General features: G+C 43.2%; 1 protein-coding gene across 1 annotated transcript in view; it reads left to right on the top strand.

Moving 5' to 3' along the window:
* LOC139351799 (phospholipid-transporting ATPase ABCA1-like) overlaps nt 1–22,237 on the top strand; it is a 132,387-nt gene that overhangs the window by 80,032 nt on the left and 30,118 nt on the right. The window contains exons 33-41 of the mRNA XM_070993804.1: nt 493–598; nt 3,759–3,833; nt 6,339–6,508; nt 10,219–10,396; nt 11,560–11,675; nt 12,567–12,711; nt 17,935–18,058; nt 20,554–20,683; nt 21,190–21,310. Of these exons, the coding sequence (XP_070849905.1) occupies nt 493–598; nt 3,759–3,833; nt 6,339–6,508; nt 10,219–10,396; nt 11,560–11,675; nt 12,567–12,711; nt 17,935–18,058; nt 20,554–20,683; nt 21,190–21,310 (1,165 nt within the window). The remainder of the gene's footprint in view (nt 1–492; nt 599–3,758; nt 3,834–6,338; nt 6,509–10,218; nt 10,397–11,559; nt 11,676–12,566; nt 12,712–17,934; nt 18,059–20,553; nt 20,684–21,189; nt 21,311–22,237) is intronic.

Here is a 22,237-nt window from a genome sequence, read left to right as displayed (position 1 = left end):
GTTTTTTTTCCTTTGACACAAAAAGAGCCAAATTACTACTTGGGTTGCTGTTGTGGTGTAGATACATCCACTTTCAGAAGGTCAGTTGAGTGCAATATGAATGAAAGGACAAAATCCTGCTTCCATTTCCCTCTCTACATGTTACGCTGTTGTCATGCTTTGACAAAATCCTGCTGGGCCTTTCATACGCTTCCCTTAACCTGTCATTTCACTGTATAAAAACATTTAGAGCAAACTCAGTGACAGAGATGATTAATTGTAAGCATTAGGTTGATGTGTTTATTCAATCCTGTGAATGGATGGCCATGTTTCCGGATCATATATTCCTCATTTCCAATGTAAAGTATGTATTTATTGTCTGTCTTTATCTCACATGTTTGTGTGAATAGCTTGACAAAACAAGTGTAAAGATGAGGCGATGTGTGTGTCCTTGGCATTATGCATATAATCTTATCTTCACTTGAAGTTCCCTCTGTTCTCCTGTCTCTGCAGGTATGGAGGAATCTCTGTCGGAGGGGTCAACTCCCAAGTCCGTCTGACCGAGCCGGCAATCAAAGCTGCATTCAGGGATCTCCAAGAGCTATTCGGTTCATTCCAGGTATGTAATATTGTGTAATGTATAGTAATGTCTGTAGGTTGGTCCACCACTTTGGTCCAGACTAGTTGGACGGATTGCCATGGGATTCTGTGTGGACAGTCATTGTCCCCAGAGGACCTGACTGAGGTGATCTTGATGCTTTTCTCTAGCGCCACCACAAAGTTGTTCTGGGGTTACACTAATGTTCCCCTGATGCTCTCCATTATTAAAATCAAATTGTGAGTCATCAACAGTATTTTGGCATCTGTATTGGAACTCTTTGCCTCACACCAAATGTTTAGACAAGTCCTGTGCCTGAAGAAGAGGTTTAGAAGCTGATTCTCTCCTGTCAAGGCTGCAGTTTGCCAGTCATCTTTTGAGCGAGCTGCTCCTAATTGGAGCGTGGCGTTCTTTGTTCGGTCGGCTTTGTATCTCGGGTGCAGGTGACGTTATTTGTCCTGGACTTTAAGACCTCACTGAATTCTCCAACGATTGAGAGAGAAGAATGAAAGCAAAGAGGAGAGGAGGTTTAGATTCTTCAAATCCATTTTGGTGAGTGTCCATGGCAACAGGCTGAGATTGTGTGCGCGTTGCTTTGAATGAGTCGAGGAATCAGGGTCTTCACTGCACAAGAACACACGCTCACACGCAGTCCTGCAAACCTTTTCACTCGCATTTTTATTTCACTTTATCTAGTTCAACTACCTCAGATATATGTATGTGTATATACATATACATATAGATATACACAATCACTCCAGCAGCGTTTCTTGAACTTCACACCACCTCACTGTCCCCTCCATGTCTCTCTCTCTCTGTCTCTCCCTCAGCCTCTGTCTAGCATGCACACCGTCTCTCATTAACATTTCAAATTTTGGACGTTCAGACTACTTTGAGATCAGCACATCGCTTTGCCCTCAGGCATCTCCGGTCTCATCCCTACCCGGGCTCCCTTCTCCGTCTCCCGGATCTCGACGCTAATGTGACTTTAATTCGTGCAGCAGCGGTGATGTAACTCTAATGGCTGGGCATTAGCCGTCCCAGCTCTGCATTCCTTGTTATTAAAGTGCTACACTGTCCTTGGGAAATGTCTGGCTCTCTCCTGCTCGGCAGGCATTGTGATGTGAGATGTTAACGGGAAGTAGGGTGTTTTTGCACTCTGAGACACCTGCGCAGGCTGGGATGTGGGCTTTGAAATGTCTGTTTAATTACATTTCCTGTGTCTAGCAGATAGAAATAGGGTTGGGTGTTGCGAGAGATGACTGGAACGACGAGAACAAGAAAGCCTCCGTGCTGGAAGTTGTTTAATTACGCCAAAAAATGGATCTCAGATGACACGGTGTCTTATGTAGACGGTGTTAATGTCACTACTGTTCCCTGAAATGTTTGTTTAACCTTCCTAAGCAAAATTAGTTCAAGTTATTTATATTATTCAGAGAAGTAAGCCCCTCATTTAACAATCCATGAACTCCTTCCTGGTAATTTCTCAAATACACACACACACACACACACACACACACACACACACACACACTATATGACCACACTGTCACACAGACCATTTGACCACTGAACTGTGCAGGCTACATTGGAATTCTTGCCAAAAAAGTCACCACACACTCGAGTGGCTTTATTGCTGTGTCGTTAGCCGTGGCACTGGCAGCTCTGCTGGCCAAACCAGCCTTGTCATTGTCCTTGAGCGGGGAGGAGTTTGTCAAGGATTAGACCCAGGCAGCTGCTGGCCCACTTCTCATCTCGTTTCAGCCGCCGCTAATCCTCAGGAAGGCCGCCTATTGGCGCTGCCCGTCGCTGCTTGGCATGATGCAAAGCAGAGTGAAGAGAAACACGGTATACTGTTAAGAGTCCCTCGCTTTTGCTGCAGGAAGCTTTACGGGTGAGAGTAGGAGTCTTGTTCTGTGCCCGGTGTATGAATCGGTAATGACTTGGAACTGATGTTATTTAACACAAATACTCCTGTCAACGTAGAGGGGGGCGTTTCTTCCCCCTCCCCTTTCACACTGCGATATGCGGCGTGACTTAAATGATGTGTAAACATTTTGTTATGTCAAAGGAGCACTCTTCATCTCTGCCAGGGCAGAAGCACGCTCTGAATACCATCCTGAAAATTTTCCAAATTGCGGAGAATGTCACAATGTTGCCTCGGCTGAGTGAAGGATTGCAGACCGAGGAAGAGCAGGAATGGGAGTGGCGTGATCTCCTCAGTGCCTTCTCCTTAAGTAACTGTCTTCTGGGCTGGAGGTGCTGTTTCGTTCACAGCAGACAAACACTTGCACCTGAGCACACTCTTGCATTCCGGGGATGTCTTTCTCGATTTTTCTCCTTTTATTTTTTTCTCTCTCTCCAGTTGTCACCTGTACTTTTCCTCCGCCGGCCTCTTCTCACTCCACGCCACATCCACTAACCCCCCCACCCCCCCCCACGCCTCCCTCCTCACCTCTGCTATAGCCCCGTGATGAAGGCAGGGTCCAACGGGAGGTCCATTTGCATTTATATCACACATGTAATGTGCTCAGTGCTCTTATGGCTGGGCTGAACAGCATGGTATCAACATGACACTTTGGAAATCGCATGCCTGTCATCTCAAGCCCTCATCCCAAGGCTCATTTCACATGAAACATGAGTGGAATAGAGCGGATTTTTAATGCAACCTGTCCAGGCTACCCTCTCTCCACCATTTTCATCTCTTCACCTCACCATAAAACCCAGCAGACTCTCCAGAAAATACTTTTCTTTCTGTTATTTTCATTTCTATCCCCACACACACACGCTTGGAGACTCACAATCCAGTCGCATTACTCCAATCTGATTGGTGCATTCGGCAACGAGGCAATCTCTGTTTCTTGTGAATCTTTGTTTCATGTTCTCTCCCTCCTCTCATGATTTTAATTATTTCGCACTATTTAATAAAACAGAAACGTCAGAGGAGGAAAAAAAAAAACACTTGCAAGTAGCCAGAATAACAGGGGACACATTTTTCCCCAAGTCTGTGGGAAATAAGTGGCTCAGCACACCCAAATGCTCTCCGGAAGTCTTAATTCTCGTCTCCCTCTGCCTCATGTTTTGCATTTCAAAGAGTGGTAGTGGTTTTCCAAGTGTATCCAATTAAGTCCCCAACTCATTTTTTTTCTCTTTTTTTTCTTGTTTTCCTCATCTTCATTAGGATAATGTGACTGATCAGATCGCCCCGAAGGCTGAGACGTTCCTGAAGAATCTTGGAACCAGAGACAACGTAAAGGTATTATATTGCCTCGCCCCTCGTTTGCTCTACTGTTTGGTTCGATGAGATGAAAGTGTGATGATCTCTGAGGGGAAATAAGGCAGGTGCAGTTTGTATTTTTGACGATGAGAGGCGATGACTAAGAGAAAGAAGGCGTAGGCAGATGCAGGATGCATTGAGAACTGGTTCTTAATTCTAAATTATGATAGCGTAAATTGCTAATAAATATTTTTGTAATGTCAAACTTATAGTAGTGTAATTTATCATGACAAAAGTCAGAAGGACACACCTTTTTTATGAGTAGATTGCTATAAAGCTAGTGTGTGGCATGATGGTTCAGTCTATTAATGCAAGTACTTTGCCCCTGCCCTCTGCAGAGAACGCATAAAGGTGTGCAGCAATAATTAAAAGCCTTTTTTTTCTTTAAAATTCAGTAAGTGCAAGGCCAACTGTGATTTTCTCTGAAAGTAATAAATAAAGGTAATGTGTTTTCACATATTTCATGAACAATGAATAAAAATGCAAGCTCAAAGGTAATTATACAGCTTACAGCACTATATCAGTATCTATGAAGTGTTTATCATAGATTTATTATTATGTATGAAATGACTTTCTGAGTACTGATGCATCAGTGTGTGAGCAGCATTTTACTGTTGTAGCAGGTTGAGATGCAGCGACTTTCAACTATTTTATGTAAAGTTAGGTGGTTTACTCCAATGGGTCCCAGTGGAAAGGATCACAGGATAAATTGGAGAAGCTGTGACATGACGGCTGGTGTTGGAAAGAGGAAAAAGGCCTGCGACACAAATCTGTATCCATTCCTTAAAAACAACTCCTAGACCTCTGAAACGTGACAAAAGTCCCAACTAGATGCTGCTTTTCTGTAAGAGGTCACAAACCAAGAAGGTTGAGAGCCACTGGTTGAATCATTTCTAATGGACTTTATCTTAAAACATTATTATATTATTTCTTATATAAAATCATAATCTGAAAAAGTATCTAGTAAGTGTAGCTGTCAATTAACAGGAACAGGAAATGGAAATACTTTAATTATTTGTTACAAATTATATTCAAGAACTGTGCTTGTGTAATTGTGCTTTCCACTAATGGACATTTGTATTTTATGTTAATATGTCAGACAAATACCTCATGCTTACTTTGCATCTCATACTGAGACTACAGTTTTGCTCCTCATAAGACGTCGATGTTTCAACTAGTTCCAAAAGTAGAAATGCTAATGTGCTCGCTCCCTCTGTACGCACCCTCGTGCGTTTAACAGACAAGCTTGAGCTCTTTACGATCTGTTATCCTGAATACATCAAATAATATTCAAGCTGCTGATCTTTCAGAAAGTGCAGGGTGAAGGAAATATAATCTGAAAAATAATATCAAATTTGGTGGATGTGCGTGTGAGATCCAGCCAGAACAAAGGGAAAGAGACTCACAAACAGGCAGAAGGATGGAAGGGGATGCGTGTGTGCGCACATCTGTGTGTGTAGCCAAGTTTCTCCATATCCTACTCTGTGATGCAGTGTTACGTTAGGCTGACACTCAAACACCATCCACTCTTAATTAGCGCTGCACTATCAGCGGGGTGTCCCCTCTCACTCCCACTGGCTTTCATCCATTCTTTTTCCTCTCCACCCCAGCAGCCACAGACTCAGAGAATCACTTGCATTAAAAAGAAAGTGAAAAAAATGTTTTTTTACCGACTGTCTCTGCAGCTGGCATCAGGATTCGCCAGGGTTTGGTAGTCACTGCAAGCCTTTATCTTCTATTAAATGGAAAAATGAATGCTTGACACTTCTGTTACTTATAGAAAGGTATGTTGCTCTGAAAAGTGCTCGAGAGATTATGTGACCCCTCTCAGAGCTCCTTTTTTGCACTGAATAGTCAGAAATCTATTTTATCTCCGACTGTATTCTGGCCATCATAGGGCACAATACTCGTAAGCACACACAAAAAATACAGTATAAGAAATTTCTATAGCCCAACAACAGCACAATATTGTACAATGAGACCCTTAGTGTGCCTTGTGTGGCAACAGCAACTCATTGTTTACGAGCATTAGCTTTTCTTTTTCTTCACTACGAACCACTCTTTTCTGAATGATTTGACATGCTTTTTTGGCGCCTACACCCAGCTCGTACAACGAGAGGCCTTCACCACAGCTGATTGTAGCACCTCAGTTAGCATGCTAACAAAGCCAACATAAAGATGGAAAAACGTTTTCTTTGGTAAACTGGGATGACACAAGTGGCGACTCAGCAGTGCTGAAGAAATGGGACAATCTCTTTGGAAAAGAAATTCATCTAACAACAAGAGTGTTTCATCTGCGACTGCATGACTTTTGAAATGGCTCTTCTTTCATAAACTGCATGTCGTGGTATTTCTCTGTTGTTTGTCCACAACCGAATCTATCGACCATGGCGTTGCCAGATGTAGTTGCTAGGTGACATCTGAAGCGGCTGCAAAGCCTCTGCTTGCTGTTCTCAGTGTTAAAGCTCGTGTCTACCTTGGCAGGTGTGGTTCTACAACCAGGCATGGCACGGCTTGGTGTCCTTCCTCAATGTGGCCAACAACGCCATCCTGAGGGGAAATCTGCCAGCAGGACAGGACCCCTTCCAGTACGGCATCTCTGTGTCCAATCACCCCCTCAACCTCACCAAGGAGCAGCTCTCCTACGCCGCCATGTGAGTCATCAGACCCAAAAGAAAGGGCTTTGGCTCTGTGGGGTAAAGGTGCAACTTGAACCTTGTTTTTCATCACTGTTACATCCCATGTGCCTTATCGTGATCCAGATGAGAAAAACAGGGCAAGAGCATGCCCTCTAAAATGTAAAATATAGTGTTAATTAGAAATGCAATCAAGCTAGCTCAAGCATAACATGCTTATAGCATGTACAGCGCTTAAAGAAACGCCTTTAGCTCTGAGCGCATGCTGCAGTTTCCTCTGTGCAGCATCAACATGTCAGGCTTCTGCATTGCGCTCTTGTTAGAAGACACAATTTCTTACTTTCTGGCTGTGCATCATCAGATGCAGAAGAGCTGAGAGAGATAAGGCAGAGTGAGAGGGACAGAGCGACGGAGTGGGAGAAAGAAGAGCGGAGACAGCATAGACAGAGGGAGAACAGATGAGTACGAGGGAATACAATAGAAAGTGTAAGACAGACAGATAGATAGACGAGGGATTTGTTGGAGTATGCACAGATTTGGAGGCCCATGGGAGCCTCTTACGAGCATATACCATTTTTTTTCTCATGCCTTATCCCAGGGCTAGCAAGTGAGCAGCTCCCCATGAGAGTGAGAGATTAATGGCGTGCTAAATCACAACATATGGATCTAACTCTGGCGCTCTGTGTGCTGTGCACTGTGTTGCTCTGTGATTATGACCAGTGATTTTGAGCTTTCTTGATTTGGAGTTTTCCTCAACGTTATCTCCTGTTGATATTTTACATTGTGTCGCCATAGAGACGTCAGTGTGATCAACAATTTCAATGGAAAGTCGTTGGGATTCATCCCACTGCAACAAATTACCATGTGGTGCTATAACCACAACTCTTGACATTATATAGGCAATTCAACTCTTGCTACCAATCACCTGGTAGCAGTTTTACTCCACACTCCGCTGCTGCTGCAGCCCTTTCCTCCGTCAGGTATTTATGCAGTGATCAGGTGCTGAAGACAGCCCTGAGTTAGAGAAGGAGGAGATAATTACGGTAGATTCAGTGCAGAGTGTGACGACAACAATTTATGAACTGTGGTTCCCATGTTAGCTAGGACACTTCATTGAATAAGTGTGCAGGTTGCAGACCAGGATGTGGGGAAAAGGGAAAAACTTCCTGTGTAGATGACTAAGCACTAAGGAATTACTGTAGGTTGCTTAAAGCCCAACTTAAATATTTTCAGGTGGCCAGAACAGAACTCGAAGAAGTTCGTCTTCCTGATATTATAATGTGATAACATATCAGATGTTGTTATTAACTCTCCTGCCTCCAAGTGACTGAAAAAACTAACAAAAAGAAATGAATGAATGCAGCTTTAAGTGCATAATCTTAGAAGTTGAGTCGATAAATTCACAGAAAATAACAGTATCAAGGTCTCAGAACTCTAAAAAGACATTTATTTATATGAAAGTCGCTGAATGGTAAAATGCCCACATTTTTTATTTTGCTCTCAAAGTCAATTTGCTGCAGGTAGCTGTCAGTGCGGTTGTGAAGTCTCCTATAATTTGCTTGTCACCAGCCCCAGAAGGGTCCCTGAATTACAGAGGGCTACAAAAACCACCAGTGACGCAAACTGTCTCCCTGTCCTGTAAGACCGATCTGAAATTTAAGAGAATGTCAGCCTTAAACATGAATTTATGTTTCTCACTGACACCTCCTTAATGTCATGGAGAGACAATTGCAAGAGCTGTTCTATCGATAATACTTCATCACTAATGACTCGCTCCCTTGGCAGGTTTTGGACACCAATTTTGCACCGCGCCATCTGATTTGAAGTGACACTCCCCTCTAGTGCACTTCACAGCCAATTTCAATGCAAGTGATGTCATGAGCCGCAAAACTGTGAAAGTATGCAGACGGGAAGAAAGACGGGGCTCACACCCATCGAAAAAGCGGCCCCTCTAGTCATCTTCAGAAATGTCAGACTGTTGCACCATTTCCTTATGGATGTATCACTCTTTAATTGCTGGAGACTATCAGTTTGGCAACTGGCTTCTGCTCCTACCGTCCTGTTGAATTTGATGTGTAATTTAGTTACAATCAGCAAATTAATATCGTTTCTGATTTGTGCACGCTGTTGGCAAAAATATCCCATTTAAAGATTTGTAAACGGTTGAGCTGCCAAATGAATTTTAATTTTCTTCCATCAAAACTGAAATGCTTCCCAGCGTTATCTACATAATGCTGCATAATACCAATAAGGGCCGGATGTTGTGCCTGGAGCTTCAGATCTGATAATTATCTTGTGCTTTCAGCCCCTCTACACTTAAACATTTCAGGCTGTACCCCACAGCCCTTGTTATTTAAAAAAAGAAAACCTCAAGGAAAGCAATACATCCTGAAACGCTTTCCTCCCACTGCTCATCTTTCTCACTCTTCCATTATTAGTTAATTAGCAGATTGCTTGTCCTCTTCTTCACAGCAATTAGCCAGCTTCAAGCTTTCAGGGTTAGATCATTCACAGTTTTGTCCCCCTGCATTATCTCCCCGAATAAACCAGAGTGCACAGCCCTCAAAACCTGTTGAAATGTGGGCTGGCACCCGCTGCCGTAAATTATTTTATTTATGTGTTCTAATTGTGTCTGGTTGGCGGTGATAAATACAGCCACGTAGCCACACGGGGTAACTTCTTTAATATGCTAATTACACAACAGGAAGTCTTGTGAGAGATTATCGCAGCCCGAGGGTGAGGATGACGGTGGGGGTTAAAAGAATACACCATAGCATTATCCAGTGCTAATTGAGCAGACACAGCGAAGGACATTTTCAAAGCTAGGATGGCTTAAATGAAGGAATAGACCAGTGAAGTGAAGGTCAAGGCCTTGGAGGAGAAAGGAACAAAATGTTTCTGCACTGCTGCGCATGAGAAGTCTGGTCAAGATTTTAAAATGTTAACTGTTTGCAGAGAGACCAGAAGGAGCTATGAATTGAAGGGGAACCTAGCATAATAGTTTCAGATGGCGAATGATGTCTGAAAGCTTTTTTTATTATGTACAAACAGCATTGTCAGTGCTTTCCAGTGATGTGTGTAATGCTGGTCTGATGAAGTCATCAATGCTAACAAGCGCACGCCCGCAACACTGGTTTGAAGTTTATTTCTGCAGGTCGAACAAAATGTGTTTAAATGCATCCTAACAGAGCAAAGTAATAAAAGAAATGCCTTTACTGCATTGTGGGAAATGAGCCACATGCTGCTTGTTGAAGCGTCGCCTGGCTCAGGAGAACCAGCCACAGACCTGCTCTCTTTGAATCTCTCGACTTTCATTCAGTCAAAACGTCTTGACAGGAACCAAGTCGTGCACGGAGTTTTTCCACAGCACAGTGTTGGGTTTGACTTTGCTTTAATGTTATTCTCACTGACATCATTGTGGTGATTAGTGCTGTTTTTTTGGTTTTGGCATTGGCTGCGTGTTATACAGCAGTGACAAGTGCCCACTGAAATGGAGAATCAAAAAAGCTAGTATCCCCGAAGATAACATTTAAATGCAGTGAATATCACATTGGACTTTTAATCCATGAGCAGCATTTAATTGAGATCTCAATTGAACTAAAGTTCTCGTGTTTCCAATTGATGCATTTCACAGTGTTATTAAAAGCACCCTGAGGTGAGGCCTGACACGTTTTTAAAATATGTAGCTAAGCTCGACTTCCTGTTCGCTGTGCTCTTTTCAATCACAGGGTCACAACCTCCACTGACGTGGTGGTGTCCATCTGCGTTATCTTTGCCATGTCCTTCATCCCTGCCAGCTTTGTCCTCTTCCTCATCCAAGAGAGGGTGAGCAAAGCCAAGCATCTGCAGTTTGTCAGCGGAGTAAACCCAGCTGTCTACTGGTTGGCCAATTTTGCCTGGGACATGGTGAGTACCAGCCCCATCATGCTGCTGTATCACCTGTTGATTGATCGTAGCTTCTCCAGGTACATCGCCTCTTTATTGTACGAACAATGAAATCGAAGTAAAAACAATAAGCTGTGCATTATAAGGTGACTCAGCCCACTCAGGTTTCAGTGCTGTGGGCGTCATTTTCCCCGAGTTTGATACTCTTTTACTATTGTGAAGATTTATTTCCACCTAAGGATATATGTAAATAGAGGATCCATCTACTGTAATTGATAATGTAGCTTTGACACTGCTGGCCTCTGGGAAAAGCTTCAGCGGAGCAACCGTTACCGGCCGAGGCGTAATTATCGACAGCAGCTGCCCCCGTTGGTACGCTCAACATGCTTACTGACAGTTTCCCTGACGCGTAATTGAAGTAAACAAAGGTACCTTTGGTAAAGAAATGGCATCAGGACTCTCATCATTTTGGTGGATAAATGTTGTCTGAATGGAAGACAAATGTGCCCTGGGAGTCAGTCGAACGATTTTAGCCTGGAGCTCTCTGCATTAGCATGCTCTATCAACAACAGGGATATTACAGAGAATCCAGGTTGAAAGCTACTTCATATTTCCTTTTTTGTCTGTGAACTGTAAATAAACATGTGTCACTGTATTGTGACACATTCAATTTATTTTAGCTTGTTAGTGCATCATTTATTCACCAGTGGAAAACTGCGGGCTTGTTTTATTGAAGAGCTCTGCAGCCCAAAAAGAATATTAAAACTAAGTAAAAGCTTTTTCCAGCTTTCTTTTGCTATTGATTGGATTCAGACGAGTATCAAATCAATCAATATTAGTCTCTCAGTTGAAAATTTTAGAAAACCTTTGTATGCTTTGTTCATGTCATTGGTTGTGCCATTGAGCAGCCACTGGCCTCAAACAGGAAGTGGGTCTGTTTTCAATGAATTAATTCGAAATTTAAAGATGGATATATCTTAGCGCTAATTAAAAAAGCAATCTCCAGATTTCATAATTACACGGACTTCCAGTTTGTCTTAAAACATGAAAAAAAGAATGTCACAATCTTTTTATGTTGCCATGAATGCCCCAAAGATACGTTTCTGAATCATGCGCTGGCTTCTGCTCCTGATGGGGATAAGCCGCTTATGTTGCCGTTTCCTTGTTTATGTTTGTTCTGGCAGTGTAACTACATCATCCCGTGCCTTATTGTCATCGTGATCTTCCTCTGCTTCCAACAACAAGCCTACGTTTCACCTGCGAACCTGCCGGCTCTGATTCTGCTGCTCATTTTGTACGGGTAAGCAAAATCGAGACTTAAGAATATTAAGCTTTTAATTTGAAGACATCACCAATGAAATAATTGATAGCAAGCCATTATCATACTTTTCCAGGAATAAGAGGTAGCATAAAAAATTATATCTTTGTAGTTCATCATCGACAGTCTGGAAATGTTGGCCCACTTTCATAAAATTTAGGGGTAACTGCTACCATGCACTATTTCAGGCAGGATGTGCAGCACATTGATTTAAGCTGATTCACTTGCCTCTTGACTCTGTGCCTCAGTGGTGCAGTGTACTGCCTGTTGCATCATTGTCTGAGTTCCCAAGTGAAAGCCAATGAAAAATCACTATGTTAATGAGGTATTACGCATATAACATGATCAGCCATATCATGAAGTTTACAGTAATGGGTTGCACAATGTCCAAAAAGTTAAAATACGATGAGATGTGACCTTGAAATACTGTAGGCCGACAGATAAACTGTTCATAAGCCTTTAGTTCTTTTGAAGCTTTTAATTTCACCCGCATACACAACTGTTATTTCAGCCGTTGTGTGATTACTTTGAGCAGCGCCTTACTTCTGCTGACTCTCAAAGTGGACTTGAACTGCTGCAGGCCGAGTGTGGGTGGGAATTATTGTTCGGCAGTGGTTTTATGGGTCACTCACTGGACATTCAGATGATCAGAAGAGGCCGACGATGGCATGAAACACTACAGCTGACCTGCTAATCTGCTTGTATGAATTGAAAATGGCGCAAAATGCTGCTCACATGTAATTGGCCACTACTGTCACATACACCCCGGTGTTGGAGTTTAACGGCTATGGGCTCCTAAAAGCTAGTCCTCATGTTGTGTTTGGGGTCTCTTGTTTGCCCTCACTGTCCATTTGTGTGTCTTTTTTTGCACAGGTGGTCCATCACCCCCATGATGTACCCCGCCTCCTTCGTCTTCAGCGTGCCCAGCACGGCCTACGTGGTGCTGACCTGCCTCAACCTCTTCATTGGTATCAACGGCAGCGTGGCCACCTTTGTTATGGAGCTCTTTGACGATGATGTAAGTGGCACTGGCACACAAACACACTCATATGCATGAGCACGTATATGGAAAGACTCACACATATATACTGAATGCACAGTTTTAAAACCATGGAAACACCGTTTCTGTGAAACAGCAGGCAGAGACATTCAAGCTCCCATAGCTGCATAAAAAATATATTTAGAAGCTATAGCTGTGGATGGCTAATTGACATGAATCATAGATAAACGCTCGGTGTTTTCGAGGCAAAGGCTTCCTTACGCGTGTGGGTGGAGTGTGTACCCACCTGGTATAACTTTTAATATGTTTCCTTTATCCTCTCAAGGATTTTTCAAAGGAGTTACTTTCCCTATTCTCTTTAATGTTTAATCGTTTGGTGAGAATTGGGTCTTCGGAGAACTTTCCTCATCCATCTTTCAGCGAGTGTTCATTTTAGCTGCATGCTGCTTCAGTCTCAGGGGAATCAAAAGACAAAGACACCAAAAAAGACCCACACAAGAAATGGAGAGCTTAGGAGGGTGGAGGGGGGTGTTGACTGTCAGTCATTTTGCTTTTGATTATAATTTAAATCACATTTCATTTAAAAAAAGAGAAATTGTCCGATTGTGACCACACAACTTGTGTAACAGCCAGAACTCTCAGTAGCAGGACCTCATGGTTCCTCACAGGTGGCAGCGGTGGAGGAAATCATCTCCTGTTCTTGATGTCTTCTTCTGGACTAAACACATCTAATTTGATCTGTAGACTTAATTATTTGCACGATTAACATACATCGCCCACACTTGGATTTTTCCACGTCACACTTTCAGCTTCACGCCGATCAGTCATTCCTCGTTTTCGCTCTCTGACAAGCTGCTTATGCATCTGATACCTCATCAGGGTGTCTCCCACAGCTCTGAGCCGACACTTCAGACAGAGCATAATGTTGTCTGAAAGACTTTCCCTCCGCACACTCTGTCCTCTCTGACACGCCTGCCTCTGACTTGATGTTTCCTCTGGTGCTGCTTGGCGATGGCATGGGATGTTTCCTGTCTCCTAACGAGGCTGCCTCATTTGCATCGTGATTTCATTTTTGCCAGTGTTCATTATCAATTTGTATTTTTCGACTGGCGCGTCTCCCCTCAAAGAATGTCATTGTTGCCGTTTTGTTGTCTCTCCGTTCGCTCCTCATATTTATTGATACGGTACTGCTGGAAAGAGTGCCATTGGTGGTAATTTAATGGACAGCATGTTGCCCACTGGCAGTGTAAAGGGACGGATTTATTATGCTCTTCTCTTGTCCAAGGCATTAGGGACAGAGATTCGACAGGGACAGGGGTCCATGATAATTCTGCTAATCTGACTTGATTTTGCTGCTGATAAGAGAACCTGATGGGTAGACATCAATCCACAGATGTTACAGCTCCGAGTTTCTGCGTCCCCTGTCAGAGCAGATATCTCTTCGGAAGAGATTTGTCACAAAAAACCTAACATAGCTACGACAGTGCCCCGGTGTGCCCCAGTTAGGCAGAAAGGCTAGATCCTAAACATGACAGCTGAATCCAGTCTTCTCCTTTTGCGACTTCAGCTGTTTCAAAGCTTTGTCTTATCATTTTCAGGCTCCTCAGCGGTGGCATTAGCTGAACAGTGTTGCTCAAAAGCAAAGCTACAGGCTGCAGCCTGTTCTCCGTTTTTGAGCACAAGGTGAACCCAGATCCCTTTTGGGCATAGCACTATTTTTTTCCAACAGAAAAAGTAACGGAGTGAGAAAGCAGAGCGGCGGCATTGCAGACTCGGTGCCCCAGTTTTGTCTCGAGACCGATGGGAGATTTTCTTTCCCTCAGGATCGTCCAGCTCCCTGTGGATTGCATCAATCCCAGCCTGCCTTGTATGCTTGAAGCGGTGTCTCACTCACTTCCTCCACCACGTGCCACTCAGCGATAACCACAGGCACGGATAGATTTTCCAGGATAAACGTGAAGATGTGGCAGGGTGGCCAGGTACTACCTTCTTCATGTGGTGCATTGTATGAAGTCCAGCAGCCTTTATTTAAAAAGGTGGAAGCTTTATGGAGTGTTTTCTGAAATTCTTCTAAAATTACACACAAAGTCTTCAATTAGCGTGTTGGTAGTGTTTCTGCCTTCCCACAAGAACTGCAGTAGCTAAAAAAAAAAGCACGAATTTCATCTTGAGAAAATATCTAACGAGACTGTTTGAGTCATATATTGTGTCTGCTTTCATTGTGATTCCCAGCATTATGAATGAAGCCATGCTGTGGGAATAAGCACAAGTAGCGATATGGGTCAGATAAGCGCCCCGCAGACTATACCACCTTCAAAACCATTTGAAAATGATTTATGGGCATATAGCACACACGTAAGGGGGAAAATTGTCCGGCATTTCATCATCCCCGACTAAGAGCTTCTTAGATCTCCTTGATGAACACCCAGTCAAGAGAAGATGTGTTATTTCATGTATTGATCTCAAATTAGGCCTCGTTTCATAACCATTCCTCTACCAGACAGATGGGCTGCATTCAGCCAAGGTCGTAGCTGGTGTTTATTTATTTCACTTTTCTTCTCTCTGTATATGTTCAGTATTGACTGTAAAGAACAGAGTAGCCTTCAGAAGATCCCAAGGTCTAAGTGTTTATCTGAACATACATACATTTGAGATCAACTTGGGGCTGAAAATACTTTTGACATCAAATGTAGCACTGAAGTAAGACAGTGTTAATGTCATCTTCTGCTGCACTGAACTGCAGTGGCACAAATTGTCCTTATTCCCACGTTTAAATGAAAATCCAACCAGATAAATGGCTAAATTTCAAATGGATGATAATCAATAAAAAGAATGATTCAAGAAATACCAGAGAAAACTGTTCGTTAGAGTGTAACATAGTGTTCCTGAATGCACCTCAGCTCCTGTTTTCCCCTTTGTGTGAGCTGTTCTGAAAAATTCAGCAGACTGTTTGGCTTTATTGGTGTGATCCGTAGCATATTATTCTGAATGTTATGAATCCCGATGTGCTGATCGATGAAAGGGATGCGTTCCTTCTCGACACTCTGCATTCACAGTTGGTTTTAGTCTTGGCGATGAATTGCCATCGCAGCTCTTTGTACCCTTTAGTCTTCAAGCAAATGTGTAAATGTAGATTATAGGAGTGATGAATTATTGTTGAACGCATTGCCGGACATCTGAAGGTTTGCTTTGACATCATGATCAATGAGGCCTTTTCATCGCGCTCTCATATCTGCCTGAGAGAAACTAGGCCAGTGACCACCTACTCATGCAAAAAAATCATCTCACATATGCCTGTGCCCACTCTTGAACATTACTGTATGTTTTGCCACGAGGGGAAAAGATTAAGTGAGATTGTTTTCTTCTTTTTGGCCTGGATACCTTTGTCTGACGTGCTGTGAATAATAAAGTCACATATAAATGTTGCAAAAGACAAGCTTCATCCGCAGAAAGCAGTGATTGTTTTTGAATAGCTTGGCTGAGTAAATGTTGATTTTAGATGTGGGGTTTACACCACTCTCACATCTGCTAAATATAGAACCAACAGGCGCTTAGCTTAGCTTAGCGTTAAGAACTGAAACAGCTAACCTGGCTCACTAATTTCCATTTATATCTTGTTTTTTTTTTCAGACAAAAGCTGAGAGTAAAAATGCCAATTAGCTCTTTCACTGGCTTTATGTGCCAGACCATTTTTTGGCCAGAACCAGTTGCTGGGGAACCTGCAGAGACACCAGGAAGTTAGTGAAAAACATGTTAATTATTGAGCTGTGAAGGGCCTGCTTGGTGGATTTTGCTACCCTTAGACAGAGCAAGACTATGTTTTCTCCTGTTTTCAGTCATAATGCTAAGCTAAGCTAACTGTCTGCCAGCCCTGACTGCATATTTACCCTGCAGACATGACAGTGGTATCAGTCTTCTCATCTCACTCTGTGCCAATAAGCATATTTCCTACTATTCCTACAAAAAGGAGCTATTCCTTTAAAATGTATGCAGACATCCAGGAAACTCGCTTGACAAAGATATCTTCAAATCTGGCATTTGGATTGTTTTTTTTAAAGCGCATGAGGCTTCATGCACTCATCCTCAACTGCCAATTGAAAGCTTACTCAGTGAAACTAATAAATCACAGAGCGCTTCCACACACATCCACGAATAAATTCAGTGACAATAATGGCCATCGTGTGGAAATCTTCCACACAGCTTTAACAATACGCACTGCCACCCCCGCCCCACCCACTCTTCTCTCAGGCTTGCCTAAAAAATGGAAATGGTGAATTTATAGTCTCCCTCCATGTATGCAAGAGCTTTGAAGACTCTCCTGCAATGAAGCAGTATGCATAATGCATGAACTTTCTTTTGAACGTCATGCCGCGCCAAACGTAGTAATATTTTGTCTTCCCCCTCTCTGCCTCTGCCTCTCTCACCCCTTCTTTCCTCCCTGACTCGCTGTACTTCTTTCCTGATTTGAGCCAGTTTGTTGCAGCCCCGTCCATTGTGTCCCCATTTAATTAATTATCTCCTTTGTGCTTTACTCGGCCGCCATTAAATTGCAGCCACGGGGAGGAGGAAAGGGAGGAAGGGACAGTGCAATTTTGGGGAGAAAGACAAGTTCTAGGCAGGAAATGTCCTGCCAAGATAAGACTAGCCTTTTATGGATGCCTCATGAATCAATGACACAATATGCTTTGGCTTTGTGCTCACATGTCGCTTTGCTTTTGTATACAGTATCAAAAGAAAGAAAAAGAGGCGGTTACAGCGAGAGTTCCTGCAGGTGTTTTCACATCTTTTTGGTTGCTTTTCAGCTGTCTTTTTGGTCTCTGTGTGCTCCTTCTGCCTTTAGTTATGATTTTCAGGGTGAACATCTGCTTACCTGTGCACCACCTCATCACTATGTGTTTACACATACTACATGCGAGCCGCCTCACAGATCACACAGCGTGCTCCCTGTCATTTGCTAAATTCAGACAGTAAGAAGGCAGATGAACTTAGATGGTCCGTGCTCCCTCAGCGTGCCATGTGGCGCCCTGCAACACAACAGCGCGCAGCGTGCAAATGGAGCGCCGGATGTTTGTTAATTATCCACGCTTGCATCGGGGTGCCACACGCTGTCTTCCAAACCTCTCACACCGCTGGCCCTGCTGATTCAAGGTGGCGAGTCAACGTATTGGGCTTGTGCCTGCTTAAATATTTAAACCATTTTGCATACCACCAATATGTGTTTATGTGCATTTTCCTCAACAGAATACCACCCGCATCAACGACATAGTGAAGCAGGTGCTGCTGATATTCCCACATTTCTGTCTGGGCAGAGGGCTGATTGACATGGCCCAGAACCAGGCAATGGCGACCCTCTTCAGCGGTTTTGGTAAGAGCCCACCAGCGCTATTAACATGATTCATTTAGTTTAATGTCATATTCTGAGATTATATTTTCCTCAGAGAAAGGAAGCATCTGAGGAACTTTTCTTGACTCTAGCGACTATATTTTGGTATCACAGCAGCAATCTGCCTCATTTTAAGATATCATGTGAAGCTGATACATTTTCACAGAAAGTCTCACTCTGTTGACAGTTATTTGGGTCTAAAATAGAGCACACTGGGGGATAATTACTCAGGGTGTCACGAATTGCCATCAGTAATATGCATCGATATTCCATCATCAGGTAGTCACTGATCATGTGCCTGATAAAAAAAAAAAAATGGGTTACAAGTTTTACGCCTGCATTACCAGATGTTGGTCAGATGCAATTTCCACTGCCCTGGTAGTCAGTCTGTGATGATAAATTGGTGCTGCAGCCATTTGTAAAAATGTCCATTCCCTCCTCCTATATGATCAGAACTGCATTAAAATACATATTGCATGAGCCCAAACATGCAATTTTCAGCCATTTCTTCCGTTTTTCCAGTGCAAAACCACATTGCTGTCCTGCCCTAAGCAAGGGCAACTGTGAAACTGTGGATGTACAGATAAAACAGTAGTTTTGTCACTTTAGGAAATATTCTCCATTCTGTGCATCTTTGCAGTAAAACGTTTGCTTTTTTTTTTTTTTTTAACATCCCATTGTTTTGATCAAGCAGCAGCCTCCAGGACTGAAAAATGAAGCCAGTGCAGAAGTGCCCAAAGCTGCACTTCCTCAAATGGCTACTTGAGGCAGGCTCCAAAAGCGCATCAATCCTCATCGACCTCCATATTAAAATACCCACCTTTACAACCTGGTATGAAGGGGGGTTGTATTTTTATGTGACTCACTCTTTTGAATTATATTAAGCCTTAAATGTATGCATTATGGGCATGGCCGCTGTGAGTGACAGCTCGTCGCTTGGTTTCAGCGACCAGGCGTCATTCAGCCCCACTCACACTCCACCTCTTTGCCCATTTTTGGTTTGGCTTCACAATGGCCCATCAGAAACATCTATGTTTTAGTCAATCCATGGATTAGATCCACTAGGTTACTTGATGGTAGTCTTCTTCATGACTTATCCATGTGCAGTGTTTGTAGAACAGTCTGACTCACTGGCTGTAGATGGTGGATATCAGCCTGCCATTTGCTGCCTTCCATTATCTGTTCTCTGCGTGTTACTGTTTTGAAATCCCTGTTGCGACAGGAAACAGTAATAACCTTTGAGTTCGCATCCCACACACTGATCTACACTGAAAGTGAGAAGTTACCCTGGTTGCTAATGGTACGAATGTAAGCAAGCTAGCAGCTGCAATGAAAACAAGCCAGAGCTCTTTTTGAATGATGATTGGTGCAGCCAGACCTTTCTCCAGTGCTGACTCAGCACTTTGTAGATCAGTCTGCCGATGTGAGACAATGTAAGATCAGTGGAATAGTGTGAAATTGGCAGGAATGTGTATCACCTGACCCGCATGCACATCCCTACCCATGTGTTAGACCCCGAAATAACGCTTAAACAACATGCCTTTCCTTCAAAGTGACTCTATACTATTTCATTCAAAATGCTAGTTTATCCCACCAGCAAAAAAACATGTTTGACCGGTAACACAGCCCCAAAACCTCCTCTTCAGCTCCACTCTCTACACGTGTTAAATTTAGATAGGAGAAAGGGAGACAAGGGGAACAGAGTTGAAGAGGTGGAGCCGGGGTAGAGGGGCCCCATCAAGAGGCAAAGAGGCACATGAAAGAGGAAGAGGAGTCTTATCTGTGGAGAGATGGAGCAGGAAATAGTGGTTTGAGGAATCATTTGCGGCGGTGGCGGAGAGCAGGAAGAGAAAAGCAATCACAACCTAAAAGGGCTAGTGTGGAGAGGGGCTATTTACCAGAGAATGAGACTGAAAGCGCTTTCGTTTTTCCTGTCTCCTTACTCTGCCCCCTCGGGCTCAAGGGTTGTAGAAGCTGAGAGAGGGAGGAGAGGGACGGGGGGAGAATTGACAATGATTAGAGTGGGGACTGTCAGCGCTTTACTTACATGTTCATTAGCCAAAAGAGGCTTCAACGTGGAAAGTACAGGATATCAGTGATTTTCTCACATGACATAGGTGACAGCAGTTTTTATTTTTAAGGCTAAGTGGCATTTTAAACTGCTGGCTTTCACCAATAAATATGTCTGAAAAGCACTTCAAAGAGCTGATAAAATTCCAGCCCTGCACTAACTTTTGACAAAGATATATTTGGCCGCCCATGAAAGAAAACATCTGGTAATTCCTTTTTGTTTTGACAATGTTTCTGCTAAATCATCCCCTGTGCTTGTAGATAAGGGCTGGAAATTAACGTGGAACGACACACAGTAATAATGCATTTAATCACTTACCTTTGTCTGTGTGCACTGACTTTCTTTATTGCCATATTTTTGCAGTTTTTCCCTCATTATTTCTCTCTTGTACTTTGTCCTTTATCAGGGGAAGACCGTTTCGAGGACCCGCTCAGCTGGGACATGGTGGGAAAGAACCTCTGTGCCATGGCCATTGAAGGACTTGTCATGTTCGGCATCACAATGCTCATCCAGTACAAGTTCTTCTGCAAACCAAGGTAAAAGCGGCTGACGATGACTGTTACATCAGAGTGAATTAACTCAAAAGTGGCGGGAAAAAAGCTTCTTCTGTTCATCTGAAAGTGACCTCACGCACTTCAGTCAGTGTTTCTTATTGTTATCGTCCATGTTTCTGATAAAGTTGTGTGTTTTTTCACCGAGTATTTGTCTCAGTCAGATAAACCGTTCTCTCCTGTTTTTCCCCTATTTGAATTAGAAATGTGCTTCATGTACTTCCTTTTTTTAATACACTACATCTGTTGCACCGCAAATCTGTTTGGCAAATACCACCCGCTTTTCTTTCTTTCTTTTTTTTTTTTAAGTGTTTACTTACTCCAAAAGCAGGGTTGCCATGGAAACTAATGCCAGTGGCTTGTGCTACTTATGAAAATTGCAGAGATTGTTTCGCCGAGCTTAAACTTTGACCGAGATAATTTGTCAACCGAGTTCATGTTAATTTTAATGAAGGGTGTTATGCCAACTGTGGCTGACTTCTCTCTGCCAGGCATATTTCAGGGAAGTCATTATCTACAGAGGAAGAGGATATCGATGTTGCCCGGGAACGTGAGCGGGTGCATGAAGGCGGGGCCCAGAACGACCTTCTGAGGATCTGCGACCTCACTAAGGTACTGTGCAGATCATTTTTGAGCTCCAGCTGAAGTGAAGCCCAGATTGTAGAGCACAGAGCATGACTTGCTTTTTCCCTCTTTTGTGTTTTTGGGTCAGATGTTGATTGCTTTATTTGTTTTTATCCCTGTACCTTTTCTAAAATGTGAGACAAGTCCAGAAGAGAGAGAGAGTAGCTGTCTCCCCTCAGGCCATCAGGATGGTGAACCCTTCCTCTGCCCTCTATATGTCCCTGGCCTCATCTGGGAATGTGTGAAACCTTTGCACGTCTGCACATTTGCAGTTTTGCACTGAAGTGTGTAAAAAATTTTAGGTATATTTTATAAATATATAGACTGAAAAATTGCACAACCCTCCTACATACCACACCATACCACACTTAAGCATTTTAATACCTATTCCTTTTATTTTATCTTTCCATTCAATACTTAATAAACAGTGTTCATTGTTTTATTTTTCAAATTCTTGACCAGGCCTAATTTTTTTTCTTTTCTGACATTATACAGTAATAACCTACACTCAAACTCTTGAGTAATCCACTTCGTGTGTACATGTGTATGTGTGCGCATGGGAGGAGTTTTCAGAGTTTTCCTCCTGCACCTGCATTATTCAGTTTGCAAGGCAAATGGGAAAGACAGATGGCTAGTCTGCAGCTGTGGACATTCACAAACATCGTAAGTGGCCATGAGAACCAAACAAGATTGCATTTCTACGGGTGGAAAGGTCTGCGCTCCTTTACAGCTCCGGCCCTTCCCTCCATGCAGTAGGTGAAGTCGAGCGTGCTGTGACGGTGCGTGCCTCAACACCACCGAGATTAACGCTTCATACATTGGCAGATGTTCCCTCCCTGCGGGCGGCGCAGCAGCAGGAAGTGTCACCACAGCACCCGGCTTTGCTGCTCCAGTGCCGACAGCTGGACAATCTAA

Source organism: Chaetodon trifascialis, chromosome 23, assembly GCF_039877785.1.
Source record: "Chaetodon trifascialis isolate fChaTrf1 chromosome 23, fChaTrf1.hap1, whole genome shotgun sequence".
NCBI lineage: Eukaryota > Metazoa > Chordata > Actinopteri > Chaetodontiformes > Chaetodontidae > Chaetodon > Chaetodon trifascialis.
Note: the sequence above shows the minus strand (reverse complement) of the source record. Positions and strands in the feature narration are given on the sequence as shown.